General features: G+C 48.9%; 1 protein-coding gene across 1 annotated transcript in view; it reads left to right on the top strand.

Annotated features, from left to right (window-relative positions):
- ARID3A (AT-rich interaction domain 3A) overlaps window positions 1-27,698 on the top strand; it is a 60,981-nt gene that overhangs the window by 8,274 nt on the left and 25,009 nt on the right. The window contains exons 2-3 of the mRNA XM_060275315.1: window positions 2,202-2,993; window positions 7,378-7,675. Of these exons, the coding sequence (XP_060131298.1) occupies window positions 2,602-2,993; window positions 7,378-7,675 (690 nt within the window). The 5' untranslated portion in view covers window positions 2,202-2,601. The remainder of the gene's footprint in view (window positions 1-2,201; window positions 2,994-7,377; window positions 7,676-27,698) is intronic.

Genomic DNA, 27,698 nt, shown 5'->3' with positions numbered 1-27,698 from the left:
AATGGCAAGCAGTTGTGTGTGTGTGCTGTGTGGGCAACCTTGCTCATCACGTCTGAATTTACATTATTACTGTTATTGTTATTATTCCTCCTCCTCCTCCTCCTTTTTCCCTGGCAGGGACTCAAGGCGGCTTGCAGATAAAATACGAGCGGCTGAAAACTTTTTTTGGGGTGAACCATTAATTGAAGAAACAGTTGAACGTCAATAGAAATAAAACTATATACAGTGGCACCTCGGTTTTCAAACCTACCCGTATATTCCGGCGTATAAGACGACTGGGCGTATAAGATGACCCCCAACTTTTCCAGTTAAAATATAGAGTTTGGGATATACTCGCCGTATAAGAAATACGACCCGGCGTATAAGACGACCCCTGACTTTTGAGAAGATTTTCCTGGGTTAAAAAGTAGTCTTATACGCAGGAATATACTGTAATCCTTTCCGGAAGACCGGTCGACTTCCGAAACGTTCGAAAGCCGACGCATGCGTTTCTGGAAGCATTTACGTCGGGAAAACTCTATGCGGAAGCTGTGTGGCAGGTCCAGCTTCCGAAAAGCGTTTGAAAACCAAAGCAGTTACTTCTGGGTTTTCGGCGTTCGAAAGCCAAAACGTTCAGCTTCCGAGATGTTTGAAAACCGAGGCACCACTGTCCTATTTAAGATATGTTTAAAAACACACCCACCCACCAAAAAAAAAGCATGCAAACATACATTATCTTTCCTCTTCCTGGTGAGGAACGCTGTCTCCAAAAAACGAGGTTGCAGGAGACTGTCCCTGAGACATTTCTCTTTCCAAAGAGGAAACCGTCCAGGGTATTTGAAAATCTGGCCCCTCGGCTCGGTCGCCTATGGCGATGAGCAACGGGTGTCCAGGGGACCCCAGAGCAGAAGTACATGTCTGTCTTTGGTTTGCCAATTGCCCTCTGGGTTAAATATTAGGAGAGAGTGCAGGTAAAAAAAAAAAGCATTCCTTGAGATTCGGCGACTTGATTCTGGACTCACCAGCTGGACCAGTTGCTTAATGGCTGTCGACTCTTGAAACCTGTTTTATGTAGAAGCTGAAAAACGACTGGCGTTTTATGACTGGCGTGGGTTCAGTTGTGAGCCCGCTGTGTTCTATTTCCCAACTTTTTCTGCAAGGAGCCCATGGTTCGCCCCCCCCATTCCTCAGTTAATCCCTACAACAGCCCTGCGAGGTAGGCTAGGGGGCTGCAGCCACGATTCTGAGGTCACCGAGCGAGATTCAGGACCCAGCGGGGATTCGAACCCTGATCTCCCAGGTCCTAGTCCGACATTCAAACAACCACTACACTCCCCTGGTTTTCCTAGAGTCCTTCTGCTATGGGGCAAGCTCTATAAATGCAGTAAGCGAATAAATATGGGGAAGGCACTTAGAAAAGGATCTGAAATACTTTCCTTGAATTAGTTTTCTTCCTGATTGTTTTCATCGGATGTTTTAATGTGTTGTAAAGCGCTTTGAGATTCCACCCCCCCTTGAATTATAATGCTGTATAGAAATAATAATGATAATAATAATAATAATAATAATAATAATAATAATAATAATTTATTATTTATAGCCCGTCCATCTGCCTAGGTTTCCCCAGCCACTCTGGGAGGCTCCCTACAGAAAATTAAAAACACGCTAAAACATCAAACATTAAAAACTTCCCTAAACAGGGCTGCCTTCAGATGTCTTCTAAAAGTTCTTTATCTCCTTGACATCTGATGGGCGCCACCACCGAGAAGGCCATTTGGTGATTAGTGCATACTATATATATGTGTGTGTGTGTGTGTGTGTGTGTGTGTGTGTGTGTGTGTGTATATGTGTGTGTGTGTGTGTATATATATATATGACTTTCAAGCACTGGTGGAAAGGTCAAATTCTGCTAACCTCAAACGGCGACTGGAGTCGCCCCCGCCTGTTCTTTCCTTCCTGTCAATGCCGAACCTCCCCTTGCTTCCCTTTTGTTAAAAAATGAAAAAAGTTATCCCTCCCCTCCCTTTTTCCTTCCTCTTTTTGTGCTAATACGTTGAGGTCTGTTCTGGGCGCATTTATTCCCAGCCCAAACGAAACGGCCGGAAATCAAGCTTCTAGTCCCTGTCGCGTGGGGAGGGGGAATCCAAGTCAAGTTTCTAGTCCTCAATGTGCTAACGTGCCTGTTTTTTCCCTCCTCCCCCCCCACTCCCCATTTCTTCCAGGCAGCGCTTTCCCTGACGCCTAGATGACGCAGAAGAGGCTCCAGCCTCGAACCACCCCACTTAAACCCAACACCCCCTTCTGGAAAGTCCCCGGGAGCATCAAAGGACCGCCCCGTCAGCGCGGTTCAGGGCAGCTGGGACGCGGAGGGACCCCACGGCGCAGGATGGCTGCCGGCCTCTGAAGACCCGCACCCCACGAGGAACCGTTCAGCACCCCCCGTCTCGAACCCCTTCTCCCCCAGTCGCCAAGGCCCTCCGCTGGGGACCGCTGGGGCAGAAGGGCCCCCCACCGACATCCCCCACGGCGTTGCCTCCGCCCAGACGCTGCCCCACGGCGCCCCCCCTGCAGGGCGAGGGCTCCTCGTCGCCGGCCCCCGCGAGGCCCCCCGCCGGCCGAGCCATGAAGCTTCAGGCGGTGATGGAGAACCTCCAGAGGCAACAGAGAGCCCGCCTACAGCAGGAGATGGAGTCGCGCCAGCCTCCGCCGGCCAATCAGGCGGCTGCGCTGCTGGGTTCGGCGGCGGCGGCGACAGCTCTCTCCCGCGGTCGTAGTCAGGAGCCTGCTGCCGCCGAGGAGGCAGGGGAGCCGGAGAGCGCCCGGATCCAGCGGGCGCAGATGGCGGCGCTGGCAGCCATGCGGGAGGCGGCTGCCGGCCTGAGCCAGTCGTCGAGCCCTGGCCCGTCGGAGGCCAGCCGCTGCTCGGTGGAAGAGGAAGAGGAGGAGGAAGAGGAGGACGAGGAAGACGACGGAGGGGTGTTCCCGCGGGAAATGGTCTCCGAGGACGAGGAGATGTGAGTATTGCGCCGCCCCTTTATCCCGGAGCGATGAGGACTAGCAGTGCCGGATTTGCGTATAAGCTAAACAAGCTAGAGCTTAGGGCCCCGCTCTCTTGGGGGTGCCAAAAAAAATGTAAATGGGGGAAAAAAACCCGGAGGTACATTTCCAAAATATAAGATAAAAAACTAATAAAATAAAACCTACATCCAGGAACAGTCATTTGTGTTGTGTAGGCTCCTAGGATGTAGGTCATGGGCCCTGCCTGCTAGCCTGCTCCCTAAAATATCCCTGGTTTGCTCCTTTCTATATATAGGGTGCCCACATTCTGCATGGACTGGTTGCAGGGCAACATGGGCAAATGGCTTAAGATACCTATGAGGTCCATCAATGACCATATAGCATAGATTCAACACAACAGTGACCATTTGTTGTTGAAAAAGGATAGCTGGCCCTATAAAGGGCCCCATTACGTTCAGTAGCCTAGGGCCTCGTCAAACCTCAATCCGGCCCTGAGGACTAGCATCTTGAGCTTTTGTTGTTTGGCTTTAATTGCATCCTCATGCTTTGTTTCGTATTGTTTCTATTTTTCGAAATGATTTTTTTATTTGAGCTTCAAAAATACAAAAGTACAAGGAAACTGAATCCAAAAAGCGAGATTATTCTGAATCTCCTGACTTCCTCCCATCCCTTCCCTGGGCCCTACTAACCCTGCTTTCAACTGCATATCACTACTTCTCAAAAAAACCCACAATTGCCCATACGTACCGTTACATTACAAGTGTATTTAAAAATCCTGCCGCCTATTGTAACCTGCCTACAGTAATCTTTTATATAAATGACAAACTTTTCCCATTCGGTTTTTAAAGATTTTGTCTACTGGGTTCCTGAGCCTTCCCAGTTAATTTAGCCATTTTGGCATAAGTCCATCAACTTGCTTTGCCATTCCTCTCTTCCTTCTTACATCTCCGCGATAGTAGCATTCGTGCGGCTGTTGTTGCGTTCAGTTGGTTTTTTTCCCTGGTCCTTTGGGATCTCCGTACCTATAATCCCTAATAAAAAAGCTATTTTTTTAAAAAAAAAACAAAAGTTATTTCAAACATTTCCCCCCCCCCATTTCATTATATATCACTAGTGTAATTCAGCCCGTTGAGTAAACGGGTGCTAGAACATCCCAGGGTTCGGAGAAGCGCTTGCGCAGCGCTTCTCCGAACCCCGGGACCTGTCCTTGTTGTCGGCGGCAGGGGGACAGGAAAGAAGGAGGAGAAAGCAGCCCTTTCTCCTCCTTCCTTCCTTCCTCTCCCCCAGCCGCCGATAGGAAGGAGACATCCCGGGGTTCGGAGAAGCGCTTGCGCAGCGCTTCTCCGAACCCCGGGACCTGTCCTTGCTGGACGCACACGTGCGCTCTCCCCCCCCGCCAACGCTCAGTCCGGCTGGGAGCAGCGGTTGGCGGCCGCAGGGAAACGGTAGGTGGGGGGGTGGGGAGAGCGCGTTTGTGTGTGTGTGCAGTCTCTGCATCCAATCCCTGTGTCCGTGGGGCACATGCGCAGTAGCACGGACACAGGGACACAGGGAATCTGGACGCGGAGACACTTGCACTTTATTATATAGGATTTCCCAGAATTTTTAAATTACTTTACATGCGTCCACCACATATGGTAAAAAGTACCTTTGTTTCATATTGTTTTTGGCTACACAGTGGTACCTTGGTTCTCAAACGCCTTGGTACTCAAACAACTTGGAACCCAAACACTGCAAACCCGGAAGTAAACTTATTTGTGAACTTATTTTGGAAGCTGAACGTGCTCCGTTTTGAGTGTTACGCTTCCAATTTGTGTGTTGCGCTGAGGTCTGTCTGTTTTTGCTATTTATTTTGCGTTTTTGCTTTTGCTGCTCTTTTTGTTTTGTTTTTGTGGCTTTGTGGAACCCAGTTCAGCTACCGATGGTTTGATTGTGTGACTGCAGTACATTGTTTATTGCTTTCATTTCATGGATCAACGGTCTCGTTTGATAGTAAAATTCACGTCAAATTGCTGTTTTAGGGGTTGTTTTTAAAAGCCTGGGACGGATGAATCTGTTTTGCATTCCTTTCCATGGGAAAGCGCGCCTTGGTTTGGGAACGCTTTGGTTTGGGAACGGGATTTCCGGAACGGATTAAGTTTGGGAACCAAGGGACCACTGTGCCTTTGCACTCTCCAAAGATCCCGGGTTCAATTCTATGCAGCAACTCTTGTTAGGGCTTTAGCCGTACTTTATGCTTTGATCACGGGCCTTAGAGTCAGCGATTGAGCACCTGCTTTTTCAAGCAGGAGGCCTCGGGTTCAATCCCCAATGGTAGGGCAGGGCCGGGAACTCTTCCCCGGCGCCCCAAACCCCAGAGAGCTGCTGCCAGCCAGAGCAGGTAATGGTGGGCATGATGGGTGGGACCTATGGTTTGGTTTAGAATAGGCATCCCCAAACTGCGGCCCTCCAGTTGTTTTGGCCTACAACTCCCATGATCCCTAGCTAACAGGACCAGTGGTCAGGGATGATGGGAATTGTAGTCCAAAACATCTGGAGGGCCGAAGTTTGGGGATGCCTGGTTTAGAACGAGGCACCTCCGAGCCCCACTGATTCCCCCATAAAAAGAATGGCAAAACTCCCCTTAAAAGGTGGATACCCTTTCCCCCCGAAAATAAGACATACCCATAAAATAAGCCATAGCAGGATTTCTACGCATTAGCGCAATATAAGCCATTCCCCGAAAATAAGACGTAGTGATAGACGCAGTTCTGGAGGGCGCCAAGGGAGAGGTGAGGCTGGACGCGTAATAAAAAATAAGACATCCGCTGAAAATAAGCCATAGTGTGTCTTCTTGAGGAAAAATAAATATAAGAGGGTGTCTTATTTTCGGGGAAACATGGTTCCTGCCATTTGTTTCTGGAGGAGAAAGATAGGAGTTGGAGGGGAAAATGAGCTTGCATTTCTCCCAATTTATTATTATTATTATTATTAATTTTGGAAAGTGATTCTGTAAAGGACAGAAGAAGGAAAAAGTTTTGAAAAGACTCAGATTGGGTAATTTAATAAGGCGCTTGCAAGGTTTCTCGTTCCCCAGCTTGGAAAAATAGCAAAGGGGGGAGGGGGGGAGCCTAAGAGAATTCGGATCCTTGGGAAATAACTTGAAAAATCGGTTTCCCTGTCTGCTTTTGACCAGCCTCCTGTTCTCTGCAGCTTCCTTGCCCCACCCTGATCTGCTTGGGGTCAGGAGACAATAAAAACAGGGAGGAGAGACCAGTTTGGCAGGTTCTCCCCCCCCCTCCCCACCCCCTTAAATGCCTGGAGAGCTTTCGATTAAGTTCCTGATCCCTCTCTGAAAAATTTCCAGCTGTTTTGAAAGCGGCCTCAGAAAACATCCAAGCAGGAACTAAGTGTTGTTTGTTTGTTTGTTGTTGTTTAGTCGTGTCCTGTCAGATGGGCGGGGTACAAATAAATAATATTTATTATTATTATTACTACTACTACTATTATTAATTATAGTTACAGGTAGGTAGCCGTGTTGGTCTGAGTCGAAACAAAATTAAAAAATTCCTTCAGTAGCACCTTAAAGACCAACTAAGTTTTTATTTTGGTATGAGCTTTCGTGTATCTGAAGAAGTGTGCATGCACACGAAAGCTCATACCAAAATAAAAACTTAGTTGGTCTTTAACGTGCTACTGAAGGATTTTTTTTTATTTTATTATTAATTATATTTGTGCACCGCCCTGAGAAAGGCTCATTTGTTGTTTAGTCGTGTCCGACTCTTCGTAACCCCATGGAGTCCCATAGCACGCCAGGCACTCCTGTCTTCCACTGCCTCCCGCAGTTTGGTCAGACTCATGTTCGTAGCTTCGAGAACACTGTCCAACCACCTCGTCCTCTGTCGTCCCCTTCCCTAGTGCCCTCCATCTTTCCCAACATCAGGGTTTTTTCCAGGGAGTCTTCTCTTCTCATGAGGTGGCCAAAGTCTTGGAGCCTCAGCTCCAGGATCTGTCCTTCCAGTGAGCACTCAGGGCTGATTTCCTTCAGAATGGAGAGGTTTGATCTTCTTGCAGTCCATGGGACTCTCAAGAGTCTCCTCCAGCACCATAATTCAAAAGCATCAATTCTTCGGCGATCAGCTTTCTTTATGGCCCAGCTCTCACTTCCATACATCACTACTGGGGAAACCATAGCTTTAACTAGACGCACCTTTGTCGGTAAGGTGATGTCTCTGCTTTTTAAGCTTGAGGACTAGAAACCTGCTTTTCATCTTGAGAGAGAAGGGCCCGTAGCTTAGCGGATGGCGGTTCCGGTTGGGGATATGTTGCCGGCCCGTGCCAACGGTGCTGAGCTAGGTTTTCCTACGCCCCTGACCTCTTCCTCTCTCTGGACCCCCCCAGGAAAGGCAAATGGGCCGAAGAGGAATTCGACGAGGACCTCGGCGAGGAGGAAGAGGACGATTACGACGAGGACGAGGAGATGGCGGAGGAGGGGGTCGCCGCGTCCAGGGAGGCTGCCCGCTCGAGCCCGGGGCCCCCGCTCCTCCACAAGCAGCAGCCCACCCTGCCCTACAGAGGGGAGACGTCCAGGCTGGCCGGCTGCCCTGAGAGACTCTCTGCCTCGGTCCCTCACCTGTCGCAGGTGCAGCCCCAACCGCTGGACCACGGGGACTGGACTTACGAAGAGCAGTTCAAGCAGGTAAGCTTCCGCGGGAAACTTCTTTTTCCCACCCCTTCCAGGTCTCGGCGGGCAAGCCGGATTAAACTCCGAGCATCTGCAACTGGGGTGGATTTCATTTAAATCAAATCGATTTACTGTACAGGTGAAACTCGGAAAATTAGAATATCGTCGGAAAGTGCATTTATTTCAGTAACGCAACTTATTGTTTTTTATTTTTCTTTAATTTTTTTACAAATCCTTTGTTTTGGAAATTCCACAGTAATAAAACAGTCACAATAATACAAAAATAAACAAAGCTAACATCGCTGTTACATTTCATTCATTACATTCCATTTATAATTGACCCGCCTAATGACAAATAATTACAATTGCAACAAATAAAGGCTTGACATACCTTGCTTTGCATGTCATGCATCCATCTCATATATTGGTTTCACCTTTTAAGTTGCATTACTGAAATAAATGCACTTTTCGACGATACTCTAATTTTCCGAGTTTCACCTGTACTATTAGAAATTCATAGACAGATAATTATGAAATTGTTGCTTATATTTGGACAACTTTTCTGCTGTGCTTTATTGGAAGGAGAAAAATAATCATTTCCTTAATAATAATAATAATAATAATATTTTATTTGTACCCTGGCCGGAGCCGGGCTCAGGGCAGCTAACATCATATATGTAAATAATACAATATGCATAAAAGCAAGCAATCAAATCAATTAAAATGCACCCCAAAATTCATCCAAATAAATTAAAGTTAAAGTTAAAACTGGACAAATGACAATCCTCAGGTTAAAAATGAAAGCGGTTAATACTCGCCATGACCAGTTTATTTAACTAAAACAATAACATTACATCCATGTATCCATGTTTGTTAACCGATGTCATTAAATGATTTTTTAAAACAACAACAACAGCAGATGTGAGTTTTGGGACAGATGAAAAACTTAAATCACATCTTTATTTCCTGATGAATTGTCTTTGGACTGTAATGTAACTTAAATGGAAAAACTATCTTTAGAAAGATTTTTCCTCCAAAAGCATTTTATTTTAAAAATCTGATTTAAATGAACAAAATCTGATCTAAATCAAAAAAATACGATTTAAATAAAAAAAATCATTGATTTTTTTTATCCACCCTGGCTGCAATAATCAGAATTTTAAAAATTGGCAAATGAAGCTTTAACGCAGAATGAATGCCGTCGCACGCAGGTTAAAATTGCAGAGTCCGAGGAAAGGAAGCTAGCATCCGGGGGTGGCCTTTTCCCGTTACATCCTGCCTTTCACATGATGCTCGGGGTACCTTATGATTCCGCGATTCCGTGGCTGTCCCACGTATAATTCCGGATTTGCTTGGCTGGCGGAGAGGGTTTGCCTCGAAAGCGATATTTATTGTACGTGTTCATTTCCCAGGGTTTATGTGCTGACCCCAGGTTGGAGAAACAATTTAGAGCAGTTTACGAAAAGCAGAGTAAAGTTAAAAAGGGCGGGAGTCGAAAAAGGGAAACCTTATTCTTCTTTTTTAACAAAACGAAAACCCAGCAATTTGCCAAGCGGTTTGGATCTGCAATGGGGCGATGGGAAAATGAAATATTGTTTTCAAAGTGCCAACCTGGGAGGCCATTATAAAGTCAAGTCTCTTTCTAGGTGTGTGCCAAATTTACTCAGAGTAGACTTGGTGCCCATATCCCTGAATTCAGCTCTGAGCCCCCAAATTCATGCTCTTAAGAGTCGACCCATTGAAATGAACGAGTCGGTTAATTTCAGTGGGTCTTCTTCTCCCCTAGCGATTTCCTGCTTGGATATTGATTCCCGTCACTTAATCCTCTGTTTGGGTGCTTGGAGGGCGGGCAGGTTAGTGCTGAAATGCACTCTGCACGGGCCCAGGGGCTCTGCGAAACCTGTGTTTTCCTAGGGCTGGTTTCTCTGACTCGATTGGAACTACAACTCCCGTGAGCGATGGGATTTGCAATCCGGTTTTTATAAAGGACCTCGTTTCGGGGCTTGAAGGGAGGTTGTTGAAATCTGAAAGCGCTTCCCCACCTCTCCTCCCTTTGTGTGGCTTTTGCTAAGACTGTGTGTGTGTGTGTGTGTGTGTTTACGAAAAAGATAAGCCAAATTTTTCCATTTGAAATTGAGCCGTGTCAAAGTCCGCAAGAGTTGGGGGGATGGAAGCTTGCTAGTCTGGAAATTATTTCTCCCCTGGCAAAACGGACCGGCGTCAGCCAGACTTTCCTGGGTGCCGCAATAAAAAAAAAAACGCCACGGCTGTTTGAAACCAGTTCGCCCAGGTTTTGCCTCGATCCGCAACTTTGCTTTATGTGTGCTGAAGTTTAAATAGAAGGCGTTGTGTGTTTCCTTAAAGGGCCCCCTTTTCTAATTCCAGCCAGCAAACGTCCTATATAGGGGATTGGCTTTTGTATTTTATTTTATTTTATAAAGAAAATAGCGTGTTGGGTCACTTTGAATGGTGACGTCCAGAGAAAAAAAACAGAGTTCTCTGCGGCCCGATAGCCTGTTGCTCTGGGGAAGCGGATTGTGTGATCCGAAAGCCTGCCGCGCGCCGAGGAAGAGCTCTGTGTAGCCTGAAAGCTTGCTGAAATGAAAAGCTGGCCATTATAAGAAGAGGACGCTTTTCTTAACGTTCTTAATACGGCGCATGTGTCTCCAGCATCTGGGGGGTGGGGTAGGGAAATACCCCACGTTTTCATGTTTAGCAAGCTTTCGGATCACACAGAGCTCTTCTTCGGCATAGCGGGGTTTCGGATCGCACTGGGCACTTCTTCAAAGTGGCAGGTGATATCGGGTCACAGCTAGCTTTCTCCTTCCCCACGGGTTTGGATTTTGAACCCGTCTAGGTGGGTGGCCAATCTGTGCCCCCCTGCAAGAGCAAGCTTCGTGGCTTAACTGCACGGTGCACGAAGAAGTTAGCATTTCAACAAATGTTCTTTCTTTCTTTCTTTCTATTTTTCTTTCGTCTTCTGGGTTTTTTTTTGCTGGCAATTGCTGCAAGAGATGTTGCTTGCAACAAACTGATAGGAAACATCACTCTGAAGAGAGAGAGAGGAAGAGAAAGCAGTAATTTAACGGCCCCGACCTCCCCCACCCCAAAATCTTCTCCACCCCCCCTTTTTTTTAGAAAAAGAAAAACCTTTCCTTTCTTTCCGGCAGACGCTCTCTCCTTGTTTGATCAGTCCGGACTGGGTATTGAATCAGAAAAGCTTTAGAGCTAATAGAAGGAAATCGCTCTCTTTGCAAGCCCTTCTCCCTAGAGGCCGGCTTCCTTTGATGTCTGAGTTGTAAATACATCGGGAATTTGGGGAGGGGGAGGTGGGGAGAAAAATCAACAGCAAACCAAACAGCAGCAGATGGAATCCAGATGGGGAGAGAGAGAGAGAGAGGTTTATTATTATTATTATTATCATCATCATTGTTATTATTATTATTATGAATTATTAACAAAGTGGCAGGAGTAATTTGAAAACAAACGCTTAATCGTTTTAAAGGGAGTCCCGGGAGAAAATTGCTTGCTTCTGTATACCCTTCTGATTCCGTACATTGGATTTTGTTTTTTGTTTTAAGATTTCATTCTCAGGTAAGGGCTGTTTTGAGTACCTTGGAGGTGGGGGAGATGTTTCCCGTTGCCTCTCTGGGCGAGTCTATGCTGTGCAAGGAGGCAAGCTTTCCACTTGCTAATGGTGGGCGACTTTTTGCCCTGTTTTTCCCTTGGGGGGCGGGGGCGGCCTGGGCTGCTGAATCGCTTCCGGCACAGGGAGGTTCCCCGCTGTATATCTGTACGAGTCCCCGGAAGCTGGGGAAAGGCCTTGCACAAAGCCAGACCGTCAGACCACCTAGCTCAGTAACGTCTACACCGACCGGTAGAGGCTCTTTAGGATTTCGGCCGTCCCCAGTCAAGCCTCGGAGGGCGGTGGGCGATTCTAGCCACACACATACCCCAGGAGAGTCTGCCTGCTGCCTCTCTGTATGACTGGAGATACCCCAGAGCTAAACTGGGAGGAGCGGGGATGACGACCCTTTATTTTCTCTTCCCTTTTGGCTTGGAAACTTGGGGGGGGGGCGGTTCTCTTTGGCTCGGTCAGCCTCCTAAGTCGCTGCCTCCGGGAGTCGAGACCATGGGGAAGGGGTGGGGGTGGGAGAGAGAGAAAGAGATAGCGGGTAGCATGGCAGGGTGTGTCTGAGATAAGGGGTCACAAGCACGCTTAATTCCCTGGGCGGGGCGGGCTTGGCCAGGGATGCTGGGCGAGACGCCCTGAATTTTCAGCTGTGGGTTCTGCACGTTGAAGCGGTTTCCTCGTGCAGAATTCGAAAGGCTTGACCGTGTATTGTTGAAGGAGCGTCTCCACCCCCATCGTTCTGCCCGGACACTGAGGTCCAGTGCCGAGGGCCTTCTGGCGGCTCCCCCGCTGCGAGAAGCCAAGTTGCAGGGAACCAAGCAGAGGGCCTTCTCGGTGGTGGCGCCTGCCCTGCGGAACCCCCTCCCACCAGATGTCAAAGAGAAAAAGCAACTACCAGACTTTTAGAAGACATCTGAAGGCAGCCCTGTTCAGGGAACCTTTTAATGTTTAATGGATTAATATTGTGTTTTAGTATTCTGTTGGAAGGCGCCCAGAGTGGCTGGGGAAACCCAGCCAGATGGACGGGGTATAAATAATAAATTTATTATTATTACCCCCCCCAGCCCACATGCCGATGACGCAGTGGTGGTTAAGGGCGGGGTGTGTGTGTCCCGTGGGCCCACGAGCCAAATGTTCTGGGACTCTCAGCTCCCACTATCCCTTCCCCTTTACGACCCCCCACTCCCTGATCCAGGAAGAGGCACCCCTCTTTCTCAGGCTGGGTGTGTGTGCCTCTTTTAAATAGATGTGGCCGGGCTACCTCGTCCCCAAGGGGGCATTTCCCTTGCTTTCGCGTCCTCTCTCTTCTCTTTCCCCCCGTCCCACCCAAACTGACCTAGACATTCCGCCCCCCTCCATCTCCCGGAGTTGCTTAACATTCCCCCCCTCCCTCCAGCACAGGAAGTCTTGTCCTTAAGGTTCGTGCGATGTTTGCCGACTTCCCAAACCACCTCCAAACCCTTCCTTTCTTCTTTCGGGGCTTTCGTTCTTGGGAGATTGCCGATAGAACGTTGGCGAGAACGTGCTGTGATGTCACAGAGCCCTGGCCAATGTCTAGAAAGCCGCTCAAAGAACAGGAAGCGGGCGAGACTTTCGATTTAGACACCTAGGCATTGCCAGGGGGGGTGCGTGTCGAGGGCGGGGACATTGCAGAGTCCCGGCCAGTGTTGAGAAAGGCACTTGGGCCTCTGGGTTGGCGTGGCCTTCTCATTCTGAATGCGGCGGTCGCTGGTAGCAGTCTGGACCCGTGTTCGAAATTAGCCAGGCGCCAGGCGCCATTTTGTTCCTGGCTGTCGGCCCCTTGCGACCCAAGTGAAGATGCCAGGGTGGCACCAGCTGTCTCCATCTTGGGGGTCCTTGGATCTGCACTGTTTCCGCACCCAAAGACTCCGTCCTTCAGAATCCCCACCCGTTATATTTTTATCTGCAATGTTGGAACGAACTTTTGGACCCCAAGACGCGCTTTTTCTGGGAAGCCCGGACAGGAGCTGTGAACGGCGTCGCCGTTAATCCTCTCCGCTTGCCTTTGCTTCACCCTGCTCACCATCGCGGAGAATGGTCCATGTCCCCGTTGAAAAGAAGAGGCCGAAATATATGCGGGGGCTGTCCCTGGGTCCAAGGGACTTTCCTTCTTTTAAGTTCTCGAAAGAAGCTCATAACCCCGGCTCAAGGTGGTCCTCTGAGCTAGCCAGATGTTTTAACTGAGAATCCTTCGCAGTCGGCCCATCCTTTGAAAAAGGAGACCTTGGAGAGACGTCTTGGCCCCCCCCAAATGGCAACCGGGCCTTCCGTTTTTTGGCGACGGCAACCTTGGTTTAAGGCAGCGGTCAGCAGACTATTTCAGCAGGGGGCCGGTCCATTGTCCCTCAGACCTTGTGGGGGGCCAGACTATATTTAGGAGAAAAAATATGAACGAATTCCTATGCCCCACAAATAACCCAGAGATGCATTTTAAATAAAAGGACACATTCTACTCTTGTAAAAACACGCTGATTCCCGGCCCGTCTGCGGGCCAGATTTAGAAGGCGATTGGGCAGGATCCGGCCCCCTGCCTTAGTTTGCCTACCCATGGTTTAAAGAGCCGTGGGGTGTCCGACTTATATATCCCTGAGTTTCTAACCCTGGTTGGGACTCTCCCTACACACGCCGGGGTTGCAGCAACCGCCGGCCCAGCCTCTGCCCCTCCTCGGAGCCGCTCTTTGGGGTTAAGAAGTCACCCGGCTGCTCGGCTGCCAAGGTCCTCCTTCGCGGGACGGCCCCGGAGGTGGCGGCGGTAGTGCTTTGGCATGCCCTGGCTCGCCGTCTTCTCCAAGCCCCGTTCTGTTTACATTCCTGCGTTCCTCCTCCTCCTCCTCCTCCTCCTCCTCCTCTCCCCCCCCCCCGCTTCTCCCCAGGGCGTCTCGCTGCCAAGCCTCTGTGGCCAACCAGCTGAGCTTGGAGAGTGTTCAAAGCAGAGTCGTCTTCTCCTTGGAGGGGAGCCAGCTGGGACTCCCTGCCAAACGCTTTAACCCTGGCCGGGATCCAGATGCGAGCGCTCGCTGCTCCGCCACGTATCGGCGAAAGGCAATCCCTGAGCCGGCTTTTCTCTTTCACAAAGCACACAAAGTCTTATTGCTCAGACGGGTAGGATTGTGGAGTTGCAAGAGGACCCCAGGGGTCATGTAGCCCAACCTGGTTAGGGATCCATGGTGGTTGGGGGGGGGGTTTAAAAAAATTTTTAAATTTTTTTTCCATTTAAATATATATAATCACATTATTATCCATTTTACCTCTCTGGCTCCTTAGAGCAGGGGCCAGCAACCTTTTTCAGCCGTGGGCCGGTCCATTGTCCCTCAGACCATTGTGGTGGGCCGGACTATATTTTGAATAAAAATAAATGAACGAATTCCTATGCACCACAAATAACCCAGAGATGCATTTTAAATAAAATCCCTTGGCCTGTCCCTCACCACCTCCACCTGAGCCACTGCCGGCTCAGGACGCATGCACACTGCAGAGTGTTTGATGGATGCGATAATGGAATACCGAATAGTGTATTTTTTTAAAAAAATATGCCGGGATTAATGATATGCAAAAGGAACCGTGGAAAGAGAAGAAGGGAAGTTGTTGATATTTTGAGGATGTTTACATTAGTACAGTGGAACCTCTGTTGTCGAATGCGATCAGTTCCGGAAGACCGTCCGACTTCCGAAACGTTCCGAGGTAACCGAGGCGCAAAAGGCGGTCGGCAAAATCAATGGAAAAATGGAGAAATGCACCTTGGAAGCTGTTTGACTCCTGAGCCGAGTTCAAAAACGGAAGCAGTTACTTCCAGGTTTTCGGCGTTCGGCTTTGGAAACGTTCGGCTCGCGAGGCGCTCGAAAACGAGGTTCCGCTGCATTTCTCATTGTAAAACAGAACATTTAATAAGAATTGTGTGTGGTGGTTGTGGTGGTGGGGAAGAATTGTAGTCTGCCGGGCATGGCACTAGAGGAAAGAGGAACGGGCAGGGTGGAGGAAAGAAAGCGCCGCTGCAAGGTGCCTGTTCTGTGACCCAACAGACAGGGCTTGGGCTCATCTCCACCATCCGGCCCCCAAGGCGATAGCTTCCTAGGGAGGCAGATCTCTTGGCCCCCACAGAGAAAACCTTGCGCAATTCAGACGTTGCGTCCCGGAACTCTTTGTTGTTCAAAGCATGTGTGTGTGTGTCTTTTTGTAGAAAATTGACCGAGTTACTGGAAGAATTTCTGTTGCGGCTGTTGATTTCTGAGCAGGGCTTCCTCTTTTCTCTCTCTTATTTCTCTGCCCCCCCCCCCACATAGTCTACCTCCTGCTTTGCAAACCGAGGGTTCCCACAACAGCATCCTTCCTCCTCCTCCCCGCCCCCCGCCGCCACCTTTGGGTGAAGACATCCTTGCGTGGCTTTGCATCATTCTGCAAAAACCCGGCTGCGTGGAAGGGGCCCTTCCTTTCCTGGCAAACTGCTCAATTTCCGGATCGTTTCCACGTTAAACTTGTGGGTGAATTCGTTTGTTTCCGAATCTGCGCAGAATTTTCTCTCTTTGTTTTAAAAAAAAAGAAAGGGCATAATTTCCTTATTACATACCATCTCCAGTTATAGAGAGCGGTCAGAATGACGTTTTTGGCAGGTCTACTTTTGAGTAGGGAAGGCGCTGGGCACAACCCTCTCGGTGATATATTCTTAAACCCACTGAATCATAGAGTTGGAAGGGGGACCCCGTGTGGTCATCCAGCCCAGCCCCCGCTGCAGTGTAGGAATTTCGGCTGAAGCACCCGGGACCGAGGGCCGGTCCGACCTCTGCTTAAAAACCTCACAAAGAAGGAGAGTCCACCGCCGCCTTCCGCCCCACGGCCGGACAGCACTTACTGTGCCACAAGGAGTTGGAATCTCCTTCCTTTGTGATTTGAAGGCATGGGTTCGAGTCCTGGAGCAGGAGAAAACAAGCTGAGGAATAGAATAGTATAGAATAGTCCAGCCCCCTGCCACGGACGTGATTGATTTAGCTTCATTAATTTAAGCAGGTCTGCTCTGAATAGGACGCAGTTCAACACAACCAAACGGACCTTTTCTTGCAGGTTTAGAATGGCCGTAATAACACGTGCGCGCACAAGCAAATTCCAAGCACACCCACCCTCGCAAACGTGTGTGTGGACACAGACACACAAACAACCCCATCGCTTAAATTCTGGATTCTTCGGGGCACGTGCAACCTGTGGTGAGGGGAGTGGTGGGTAAGGAAAGGAAGCTTATTGCAAGGGGGTTAGAGACTAGAAGACCTTTTGGCATCCTTTTCCCAGTTCTCTGATTCCGTGAATTAAAAAGCTGGCTTCCACGAGCCCCTGGTTTGCAGGCCAGACACCGGGAGGTTTTGATTGGATTGCAAAATATCTGGCTCTCTCCCACTATCTCCCCCCCCCCAAAAGAAAACCACACTACCCCCCTCGACACGGGCCTTTTCCTTCTCCCTTTATTGAGTTGTGCAAGTTTTGGCAAGGCACCGGAGCCGCTCGATGAATCTGACGCAGCAGTTTTGAGACTCTTCGTCCTCCTCCTCCCCACCGCCAAAAAGCAAAACAAAAAGAGAGAGAGAGGGCACCCAGGAAGCGAACTCCTTCCTCATAGGTTTGCACTAATTAGATGTGCGGGGAGACTCGAACTCGCGGCCCCGGGTACTGAACACCGGGACATTTCAGGGCAGGACGGGCAAAAGGGAATGTTGGACTACAGAACTCGCTTTCGCAGGAGGCGACGGTGGCCACCGACTTGGATGGCTTTGAAAAAAAAGGTTGGACAAATTCATAGAATCGTAGCATTGGGAACCCAAGGCTCATCTAGTCTGACCCCCCACTGCAATGCAGGAATCTCAGCTGAAACATCCGGGGACAGATGGCCGCCCGACCTCTGCTTAAAAAACGCTCTGGAGGCCGCAGTTCTTCCGAATCTGTTTCTGGAGGGGAAAATAGGACTCTTGTGCTCAGCTACTCCTTGGGGGGGGGGTTCCTCCTTGGGGCACCAGGTTGGTTGTGAAGAACCAGATGCACAAATATAGGATGGGGGGGGGGGAACCCGGCATAATAGCAGGACATGTGGAAAGGATCTAGGGGGTCTCAGTGGGCCACAAGCTGGACATGAGCCCGCAGTGTGATGCAGCAGCAAAAAAAAGGTGAATGCTATTCTGGTCTGCATTAACAGAAGTCTAGTGTCCAGATCAAGGGAAGTCATAATCCCAATTTATTCTGCCTGGGTCAGACCACGCCTGGAATCCTGTGTCCGGTTCTGGGAACCACAATTAAAGAAGGATGTTGACAAGCTGGAAGGTGGGCAGAGGCACCACGATTTAAGAAGGATATCGGCAAGGATATTCTTGGGGCAACTAAGATGGTCAAAGGGTCTGGAAACCAAGCCTGATGAGGAACGGTTGAAGGAGCTGGTTGAAGAGGAGATAGAGCCATCTCCCAATATCTGAAGGGCTGTCACAGGGAAGAGGGAGCAAGCTCGTTTTCTACTGCTCCGGAGAGCAGGACTCGAACCCGTGGCTTCAAGTTGCAAGGAAGGAGATTCCGACTCAACCTCCGGCAGCAAGAGCTGGGAACGGTCCTCCTCGGGAGGCGGCGGACTCTCCTTCCTTGGGTGGCCGTCTGTCCTGGATGCTCTAGCTGAGATTCCTTCCTTGCCGGGGAGGTTGGGCTAGGCGGCCCTCGGGGTCCCTTCCATCTTCCATGGGAGAGCTCGTCAGATATTGGAAGTCGGCTGCCATGCCTCCGTTTCCTCTTGTCCCAGGCCAAACCTTCCCAGCTCCTTCAACCCTTGGTGGCCCTGGATGCCTTCCTTCCAGCTTGCCGGCACCCTCCTTAAAATGTGGCGCCCTGAACCCACAGGACTCTAGGGAGGGGTTGCGACCAAGGTGGGAACAGATCCCTCTCTCCCGAGAGCAGGGAATAAACGCCTCCTCTTCGAGCAGGGATACTGGGGGAACTGGTGCCCTTGCCAGATCTTTCAGTAGCCCCAGCCGCCCAGCGAAGGACGTTTCACAACTTCCGGTGGGCCACAGCTCCCTCCATCCCCGTATTCCAGAGACATTCCGCACCGGAACGGGCCACTGTTGTGCCTTGGCAGAATCTCTCCTAATTTTCTTGCAAGCTGAAACCCCTTTTTGAGTCTTTGGGTGCCTTTGGGAGAAGCAGGCTGACAAAGTTAGGTCTCGGTTTTCCCTGCTGATCTCTTTTGATGTCCCTTATTTATTTTCCGAGCCAACAGCAGTTCCTGTCTTCCTTTCTCCTCCGCCCACCTGGCCTCCTCGCCTTTCTAGTTTTTGTCTGTTTTATGGGAGCGTCTAGACTCTTTATGGCCTCCCCGGGAACAACAAACCTTTGCAATCCCTCGGCTGACAGTGACCTCTTTCAAAAAAACCAAACACACACACACACACAACAAAATATTTTATTTGCCCTCTTAATGGTGGGGCAATTTAAGCCACGGTGTTGGCATGGCTGAGCACCTCTGGGCAATAAAAGCGTTTTCTTCTCCTGCCTCCCTGCGTTTTGGGATTGATTCCCGGGGAAGTTGAAGGACTGGGACAAATGAGGCGTTCTGTTTAGGCTTGGAAGGCTTCATCGCCCTGTCTTGTGGTGACCAGTGTGCTCTGTAACTGGCTCTGGGTGTCGCTGTGTTTTGTTTTGTTTTGTTTAATGCAGGCGTTTTTCTCCTAGCCCAAACGGGTGCCGCGAGGTCTCTCTGTTTAGCAAACCCAGCCCATTTGAGGGATAGGGAGAACTGAGTCTTGCCCCACAGCCTTCCCTCCGCAGGAACAAAATCCGCAGCTTGACTCTCAGCTGGGTTTCCACCAATCGAAGCCCAGATGAGCTGTGCAAGAGATCAGCTGCATTCTCTGGTTTTTCCCAGCTATCTTCATTTTCTCCTGCTTGGGCTTCATATCATCACAAAATGGGGTTCCCGTGTCTCTGTCCAACCAGCCTGCACCAGAAATTAAGTCGAAATAATAATAATAATAATAATAATAATAATAATAATAATAATAATAATAATAATCCCACCTTCTTGCCTCTGATGAGGACGACAGTTGCTTTTTGAGGTTCTACCACTTAAATCAGGTGATAAAACTCCAGCAAGCAGCTAGTTTTAGTGAGGAAAGGGGGAAAAGCAGAAGGAATTATAGGGATGATAATTCTGTCTGCTCCTTCTTTGACGTACGCAGCCTTTTAAGGCTGATGTGACACTGGGAAAGCTCTCTGCCTTCGCTCCGAAGAAATACCAGCACTGTTTTAATCTTCGAGGTGCCGTCTTTGTGATAATTCCACTTTCCGGCTTTGAACGGGAAGCAGCGTCACCGAGGGTGCCTACAGGCTAGTGTCTGTGACGTCACCAACCGCTTCTTTTTTTAACTTCCACCGGATTCCTTGAGCCTTGCAAAATGTCGTGTAAATCTTTTTTGAAGGAGAAGAATGGTGCACAAATGAAACATTAATACTTGCTGTTTTCGGTGTGTTTGTGTGCGCATGGTTTTGTTTTGTTTTTAAACAGAAATGTATATCGGTGGCCGGGATTGATAGTCAACCCCCCCTGCCCCTGGTTCTGTTCGTTCCTAGGTGCCATTTGACACCTAACCTATATATTTGGGAGGGAGTTCCACTGTTTTTAACTTCGGAAAAGGACTTTTCTTTCTCCAATTCTTTTTCTCCAGGCTGGAGCTGGCTTTTGGCATATAAAAATCTCTTTTTATAACGATTTTTTTTAAAGGAACAAAGCTGTCAAAGAGTTTTGTATCATCCATCCATATCTCTCTCTCTCTCTCTCTCTCTCTCTCTCTCTCTCTCTCTCTCTCTCTCTCTCTCACACACACACACACACACACACACACACACGAAACTTGGAAAATTAGAATATCGTCGAAAAGTGCATTTATTTCAGTAACGCAACTTAAAAGGTGAAACCAATATACAAGATAGATGCATGACATGATGACATGCAAAGCAAGATATGCCAAGCCTTTATTTATTGTCATTGTAATTATTTGTCGTTAGGCGGGTCAATTATAAATGGAATGTAATTAATGAAATGTAATAGCGATGCTTATTTTTGTATTATTATTATAACTATTTGTTTTATTACTGTGGAATTTCCAAAAGAAAGCATTTGTAAAAATTAGAAGAAAAATAAAAAAATAATACGTTGCATTACTGAAATAAAGGCACTTTTCGGCGATATTCTAATTTTCCAAGTTTCACCTGTATATATGTAGATATTCTGGGTCTATTCCCTCCTCTTCTGGAAGCGCGCCCAGGGATTGGGGTGGGGGGTGAAGAGGAAGAAAAAAGGGACCCAATGGATTTCGGCGGATGTAAGCTGCATGAGAGATGGATTGCGTCCCTCCCGTAATGACCGCAAGAGGGTCAATTTACTTTCTTCTAAAATATTGATTAGGGCTTTCTCTGCATTAGCCGGGCAGATAATCTCCCCCTCACAGCCAGCAGCTGTTTGGAAAAGGACTCCGGACGTGTGAGATCTGCTTCCCTTCCAGCTTTTGGAAGCAGACCCGACGCTTGCGAAAGATGCCTTAGCAACGCGGAGTCAGGCCGTCTCTGGCCGGCAGCAGCTAACCCGGATTTTGGGCAAAGGGGTCTTCCCCCAGCTGCATTTGGGGAGGCCAAGACCCCCTCCTGCTTGCACGTGAACGTTAAGAGGAGCCTGCCGGATCAGGCCAGTGGCCTGCTGAGCATCCTCGCCGTAGCCAGCCCAAATGCAAACTCCCGAGCAGGATTCGAATGCAGCTCTCCCCTCCTGCGCTTCCTGGCAGCTGGTGTTCAGAAGCATCGCTGCCTCCCCCTGGTGTGTGTGTGTGTGTGTGTGTGAAGCCGTGGCTAGTAGCCATTGATGGCCCTCCCCTCCACGAATTTGTCTAACCCTCTTTTAATTCCTCGTTGGGGTTGGAGGGGTGAGATTTTGCCTTGGAGGAAATGCGAAAACTGCTTGTACTTCGACCGGTTAGAAACCCATCTTTCCTTGCCGAAATTTGGCTGTAGGGCTGTTTTGCCTGCCTGTCTCTCCACCCCTCACCCCCACCCACAAAAAATAAATAAAATCCCAGCCCCTTCCTGGGCAGATAACATGCAACGGATCCGCAGGGAGATTAGAGTTTGCTTTCCTTTGCAAGAGAAGAAAAGTGTGTTTCATTCAATGGCTGTCGGGTGAATAGGCTCTGAGAAAGCCCCCAAGGGCAGGAAGTGCAGTCTGCACATGTTTAGTGACATTTCAGTTACAGGGTCTTTTTTCCTGAAGTTCCCATGGGGGAGAGCTTGGGGCCGCGGTTTTGCTGCGGCAGTTCTGACCGGGAAACCGGCTAGAGTGCCGGGCTACGGTTGCTGGAGCCCCGAGTTCGAACAATCCACCGAGGTTCTTAGGTCAGGTTTCTCCTCCTCCTCTCTCTCTCTCTCTCTCCTCACCTCCCTCGCAGGGTCATTGTGAGGCTCAAACGAGCGAGCGGACCTTGCCTTGAGCCGCTGCGTCGCACGGCTGGCCCCCGAAGGTTAACAAATCGAGACAGGCGTGTGTGTCCTGTCAGCTTCGCTTCTTTGCGGTTTAATCTTGCTCCGGCGCAGGTTTCGATCCCCGTGCATAAAAACAACTGTGTATTCCTGCCTTGCAGAGGGTTGGAATGGATGATCTTCGGAGGGTACCTCCCAACTTACGATTCTGCTGCTCTTCCTGGCTGACACGTTTGGGGCTCGTTTTCTTCGTGTTTTTTAATCGTGCGGGCCTCTGGAATTCCTTCCTCTCCACCTCCCTGCCGGAAGCTGCCTGTGGTGGGGTGTTGTTGTTTTTTTGGTCCCTGGGGGGGGGGAGCAAGAGAGAGCGACAGCAGGAGAGGAATCCGCCAGGATTCCCTGCCTCGTGTGACATTTCGGCAGCTGTGCCCAACTGCTGTCATGGATACGGTGCGGCTTACATTACCCCTTTAGCGTCGGGTGGAGGGTCAGTTGGAGAGGAGGCAGGGAGGGTCCCGTGAACGAGGCCAGACCCACAACTCCCTCTGCACAAACTACCGGTTTGCAAACATTATACCCCGCCCATCTGGCTGGGTTTCCCCAGCCACTCTGGGCAGCTTCCAACAGAAATATTAAAATACACTAATTTCTTAAAGATTTAAAGCTTCCCTAAACAGGGCTGCCTTCAGACGTCCTCTAAAAGTCTGGTAGTTGTTTTTCTCTTTGACATCTGCTGGGAGGGCGTTCCACAGGGTAGGCGCCACCACTGAGAAGGCCCTCTGCCTAGTTCCCTGCAACATGACCTCAGTGTCCGGGCAGAACGATGGGGGAGGAGACGCTCCTTCAGGTATACTGGACCGAGGCCGTTTAGGGCTTTAAAGGTCAGCACCAACGCTTTGAATTGCGCTACTGACGGATTGATTGTGTGACTTGCAGTACACTGTACATTGCTTTCTTTTTTTATGGATCAATGGGTCTCGTTGGATAGCAAAATACAGGTTAAATGGCTGTTTGAGGGGTTGTTTTTAAAAGTCTTTTAAAGTTTTTAAAAGTTTTAAAAGTCTAATCCGTTTTGCCTTACTTTCTGCGGGAAAGCGCGCCTTGGTTTTGGAACGGACTTCCGGAACGGGTTAATTCTGAGAACTAAGGTACCACTGTACATCCATGGTTTGACTCATGGTTTGACTTCAAGAAGGATACTGACAAGCTGGAACGTGTCCAGAGGAGGGCAACCAAAATGGTCAAAGGCCTGGAAACGATGCCTTATGAGGAACGGCTTAGGGAGCTGGGTATGTTTAGCCTGGAGAAGAGAAGGTTAAGGGGTGATACGTTAGCCATGTTCAAATATATAAAAGGATGTCATATAGAGGAGGGAGAAAGGTTGTTTTCTGCTGCTCCAGAGAAGCGGACACGGAGCAATGGATTCACACTACAAGAAAGAAGATTCCACCTAAACATTAGGAAGAACTTCCTGACAGTAAGAGCTGTTCGGCAGTGGAATTTGCTGCCAAGGAGTGTGGTGGAGTCTCCTTCTTTGGAGGTCTTTAAGCAGAGGCTTGACAGGCATATGTCAAGAATGCTGTGATGGTGTTTCCTGCTTGGCAGGGGGTTGGACTGGATGGCCCTTGTGGTCTCTTCCAACTCTACGATTCTATGACTCTGCTTCCTATGATTCTGCACTCTGCTGCATGCCCTCTTTTCAGCCAGTTGCTTTTGGGAAGGAATCGAGCCAGGACGGTCCGTAGGCATCTATCTAGTAATGTAAGGTGCACTGCCTTTGCAGCTGGAGCTTCTTCCACTTCTGGTTGTTGCGAACCACCCAGCCTAGCTTTTCGCTTCCGACAGCTGGGGAGGGGGTTCTTTTTAGAGGAGGGGGAAGCTGGATTTCGTGGGAGAGACTCCAGGCACACACACACACACACACACACACACACACACACATATATTTAACGAATTCCTCCGGCATTCCTCACATTTCTGGGAAGCCTGCAGCAGTCCGGCCGTTCCCGTTTACAGCCGAGCGGGATAGCCATTTCTCTCGCACTCGGGATTGGGGAGAGCTGATTGCAGTTCTTGGCTCACCGCTCAAGAATGTAGGTGTGATTGTAGACCTCTGCCAGGAGCCCATGGCTTTGGGCTCCTCCTCCTCTTCCTCCCGCACCACCTTTTTCAGATCCTTTTCGGTGCTTCTAGTCCTCATTGAGTAAGATGCGGAAAAAGACTCTATATCTTGTCCAAAGCAACCCCAAACAGCCACTTGGCCGCCAAGTAATCTGCCGAGCTGGCGTGGAGCAGTGAGGGAAGCGCCAGAAGGTCCTCTGAGCTGGACCTCTGTGTCCGGGGTGGACGATGGGGGTGGAGTCACTCCTTCAGGTATACAGGTATTCAGGTATCCCAGGATGTTTCCGAGCACAATTCAAAGTGTTGGTGCTGACCTTTAAAGCCCTAAACTGCCTCGGTCCAGTATACCTGAAGGAGCGTCTCCTCCCCCATCGTTCTGCCCGGACACTGAGGTCCAGCTCCGAGGGCCTTCTGGCGGTTCCCTCCCTGTGAGAAGTGTGGTTACAGGGAATCAGGTGGAGGGCCTTCTCGGTGGTGGCGCCTGCTCTGTGGAATGCCCTCCCACCAGATGTCAAAGAGAACAACAACTACCAGACCTTTAGAAGGCATCTCAAGGCAGCCCTGTTCAGGGAAGCTTTTAATGTCTGATGGATTTCTGTATTTTAATATTTTGTTGGAAGCCGCCCAGAGTGGCTGGGGGAACCCGGCCAGATGGGCGGGGTATAAATAATAAATTATTATTATTACTGGGCCGTTTAGGGCTTTCAAGGTCAGCACCAACCCTTTAAATTGTGCCCGGAAACGTCCTGGGAGCCAATGTAGGTCTTTCAGGACCGGTGTTACGTGGTCTCGGCAACTGATCTGTAAATATTGAATAAACCATTTCTACTTTTTAATAAGAAGTTTATCTCTGGATTTTGCTTGACTTCATATCCCATCGCCCATGAGCTGGCGGGGAATTGATGGGAACCGGGGTCCCCACGACATCCTACCCCACTCTTAAGAGGGAACGCCTCTTCTAAACGGAGACATTCTCCTCTCCTCTCGCAGGCAGGACGGCTGTCATAACGGAGACAGCTTTCCAAACAGCCTCCAAGGGGCAGCCCCACACCAACCCCCCCCCCCATTGTATTAGTCAAGCCTCTCTGGGTTGCAAACATATGTTAACAGAGAGGAAACCTTCTCGGCTTCCCCTTTTAGAAGTCCCACCCCCACCCCCCTTTAAAGAAAGAGAAGCAGCATCTCTTTGCATGTACGAAACGTCGTCTGGCCGGGTAGTTTTATTTTTAATGATTCTGGTGCATCCCCGGGCGCACCTGCTTGTTTCTGTGGCGACTCATTTAACGGGCTCCCAAGATCGCCTGGCATGCAAATAGTTGCTTTCGTTTCCTCAATTTCTGTTACCTTCTTTTTTCCACCTCGACCCTCCCGATCTGTCGTGTTCTCGGCGATGAAAGTCCGGCGGTTGTACCGGCGTTTCGCTGCAGGAGGCATCGAGCCTCTGCCCGCCTCCTTTCTCAAAAGTGATAATTCCAGCTAAATCAGACTGGCAAAAATAATAAAAATAAGAGAATACGCCGAACTGGCGAGATTATCAGCAAGGTTAAGAGACACCACGGATAAGCAGTTTTCCAGAGAGTGGGATATTTTACAGAGTTTGTGTAAAAGACGATTGTCAAAAGATCGACCCGTTGGCAGGTCTAGACGGAGCTTCGGTGTGCAAACAGGACAATTGTTTGAAACAAAATTTATAGTAAGTAAAATAATACGGAGAAAGTGAAGTTTAAGCGCGTATTTAAGGAATTCAAATCGGGAATGCAAGGGGGAGATCTGCGGTCTTGACAAAAGTAATCACAAATGGATGCACAAAACAAGCATTAGTTAAAGAATGAATAACTGTTATTATTTCTCATTTTGCCTAGAATAGCTATTCTGCGTTTCCCTTATGAAGTTTTCAACCAATAAAGCACTTAAAAAAAAAAAAGCAATAATTCGAAATTCTGTGAGATCTGAAAAGGAGGAAGGATAGAAAGAAAGAAAGAAAGAACGAAAGAACGAAAACAAATAAACTCTTGCACAACTCTTCCTTCCAATCTGCCTGCCTTGAAATTTGAAAACCATGAGGACTACCTAGTAAAAAAAAAAGTCAACAATTTTGGGGGTTTCCTAAGAAAAGCTCAACAGCAACTTTCGGGGTGTCGCTGGTTTTTTCACTTTTTGAAATACGGCAAGCCTGAAATTGTGCACGCATGCCCGAACAAACTTTCCGTCTTTAAATGCGCGTGCTCCCTGCCCAAAGTTCAAAGAAACCTTTTAAAGGAAACTTTGCCATCACATCTCCAACTCTCCCCTCCAATTAAATAGTCTCCCCGCCCCATTCAGAGGTCCAGGACGCTGATGCGCCCCCAAACCCGGTGATCATTCGCACGTCTTCCTCAAAACTCGCACGCCTGTCTGGCAGATGCAGACGTCTGAACTGATATTTCATAGCGTGCATTTTTTGGGATGCGGGAGAATTTGAAAACCCGCAACTCGGACCTTGCTCTCTTTCGCGTGGCTTCAATTCCAGCCTTGCTTATTTATTTTCCGGCTAATTCCTTGAGATTTGCCATTATTCACGATGACGTAAGGGTGAGATAAAGTGATGTTAGTTTGTTGCGAATAACAAGCAGCCTGCTCATTTAATCGCTACGACAGGTAGGTAGGGCTGAGAGGCAAAACAGTTTAGGACCAGGCTGTCTGTATTCTCCACTGGGGAGACCCCTGGGTATGGGACATAATAATAATTTGAACCTGCCCAGGCTCTGAGGTCTTGGGGGGACGCCCTCCTCTCAGTCTTGCCCCACTCAAAGGCTCATTCGCTGGGGACGCGAGACAGGGCCTTCTCGGTGGTGGCTGCTCCCAGGAGGCGGCGGTTTATTCAGTTTTTCGACCCCACGCTGCTTGCGAAGCTTTGTCGAGCCACAAGCGGCCTGGGGGGGTCATCTAGACCAACCCCCTTGTGATGGGGTGGGGTGGGAGAACACCAGCTAGCTCTGAGGAACGTTAAGCATAAAATAAGAAAGTGGGAAGCAGGAAAAATAGGACAGGGTTAGGGTTTTTCTGCGAGAAAAATCCGGAAACGTTTATTCTGGCGTAAATAAGTTTTGATGGGTGTAATGATGGAATACCGAACGGTTTAGTTTATGTAAAATAGGCGGGGATTTGTGATATGCAAAATGAGCTATGGAAAGAGAAGAAGGGAAGGCGTTGGTCTTTTAAGGATGTGGAAACGATGCCTTATGAGGAACGGCTTAGGGAGCTGGGTATGTTTAGCCTGGAGAAGAGAAGGTTAAGGGGTGATATGATAGCCATGTTCAATATATAAAAGGATGTCATATAGAGGAGGGAGAAAGGTTGTTTTCTGCTGCTCCAGAGAAGCGGACACGGAGCAATGGATTCAAACTACAAGAAAGAAGATTCCACCTCAACATTAGGAAGAACTTCCTGACAGTAAGAGCTGTTCGGCAGTGGAATTTGCTGCCAAGGAGTGTGGTGGAGTCTCCTTCTTTGGAGGTCTTTAAGCGGCCATATGTCAGGAAGGCTTTGATGGTGTTGGACTAGATGGCCCTTGTGGTCTCTTCCAACTCTATGATTCTATAAATGAATATTCCAAATTGTAAAACAGAAAATTTAATTAAAATTTCTATCTGTCTGTCTGTCTATATATAAATAAAACCAAGCTCCCGGTAAAAAGCATGAATGATGAGACTAAAAAATAAATTGCAAAATATATCAGGTCTAAGAATTGAAAAGAAGGTTAAGTATTTAGGTGTAGGGTTAACATTTTTGTAAAAAAAA

This window comes from Zootoca vivipara, chromosome 6 (assembly GCF_963506605.1).
Source record: "Zootoca vivipara chromosome 6, rZooViv1.1, whole genome shotgun sequence".
Lineage (NCBI taxonomy): Eukaryota > Metazoa > Chordata > Lepidosauria > Squamata > Lacertidae > Zootoca > Zootoca vivipara.
Note: the sequence above shows the minus strand (reverse complement) of the source record. Positions and strands in the feature narration are given on the sequence as shown.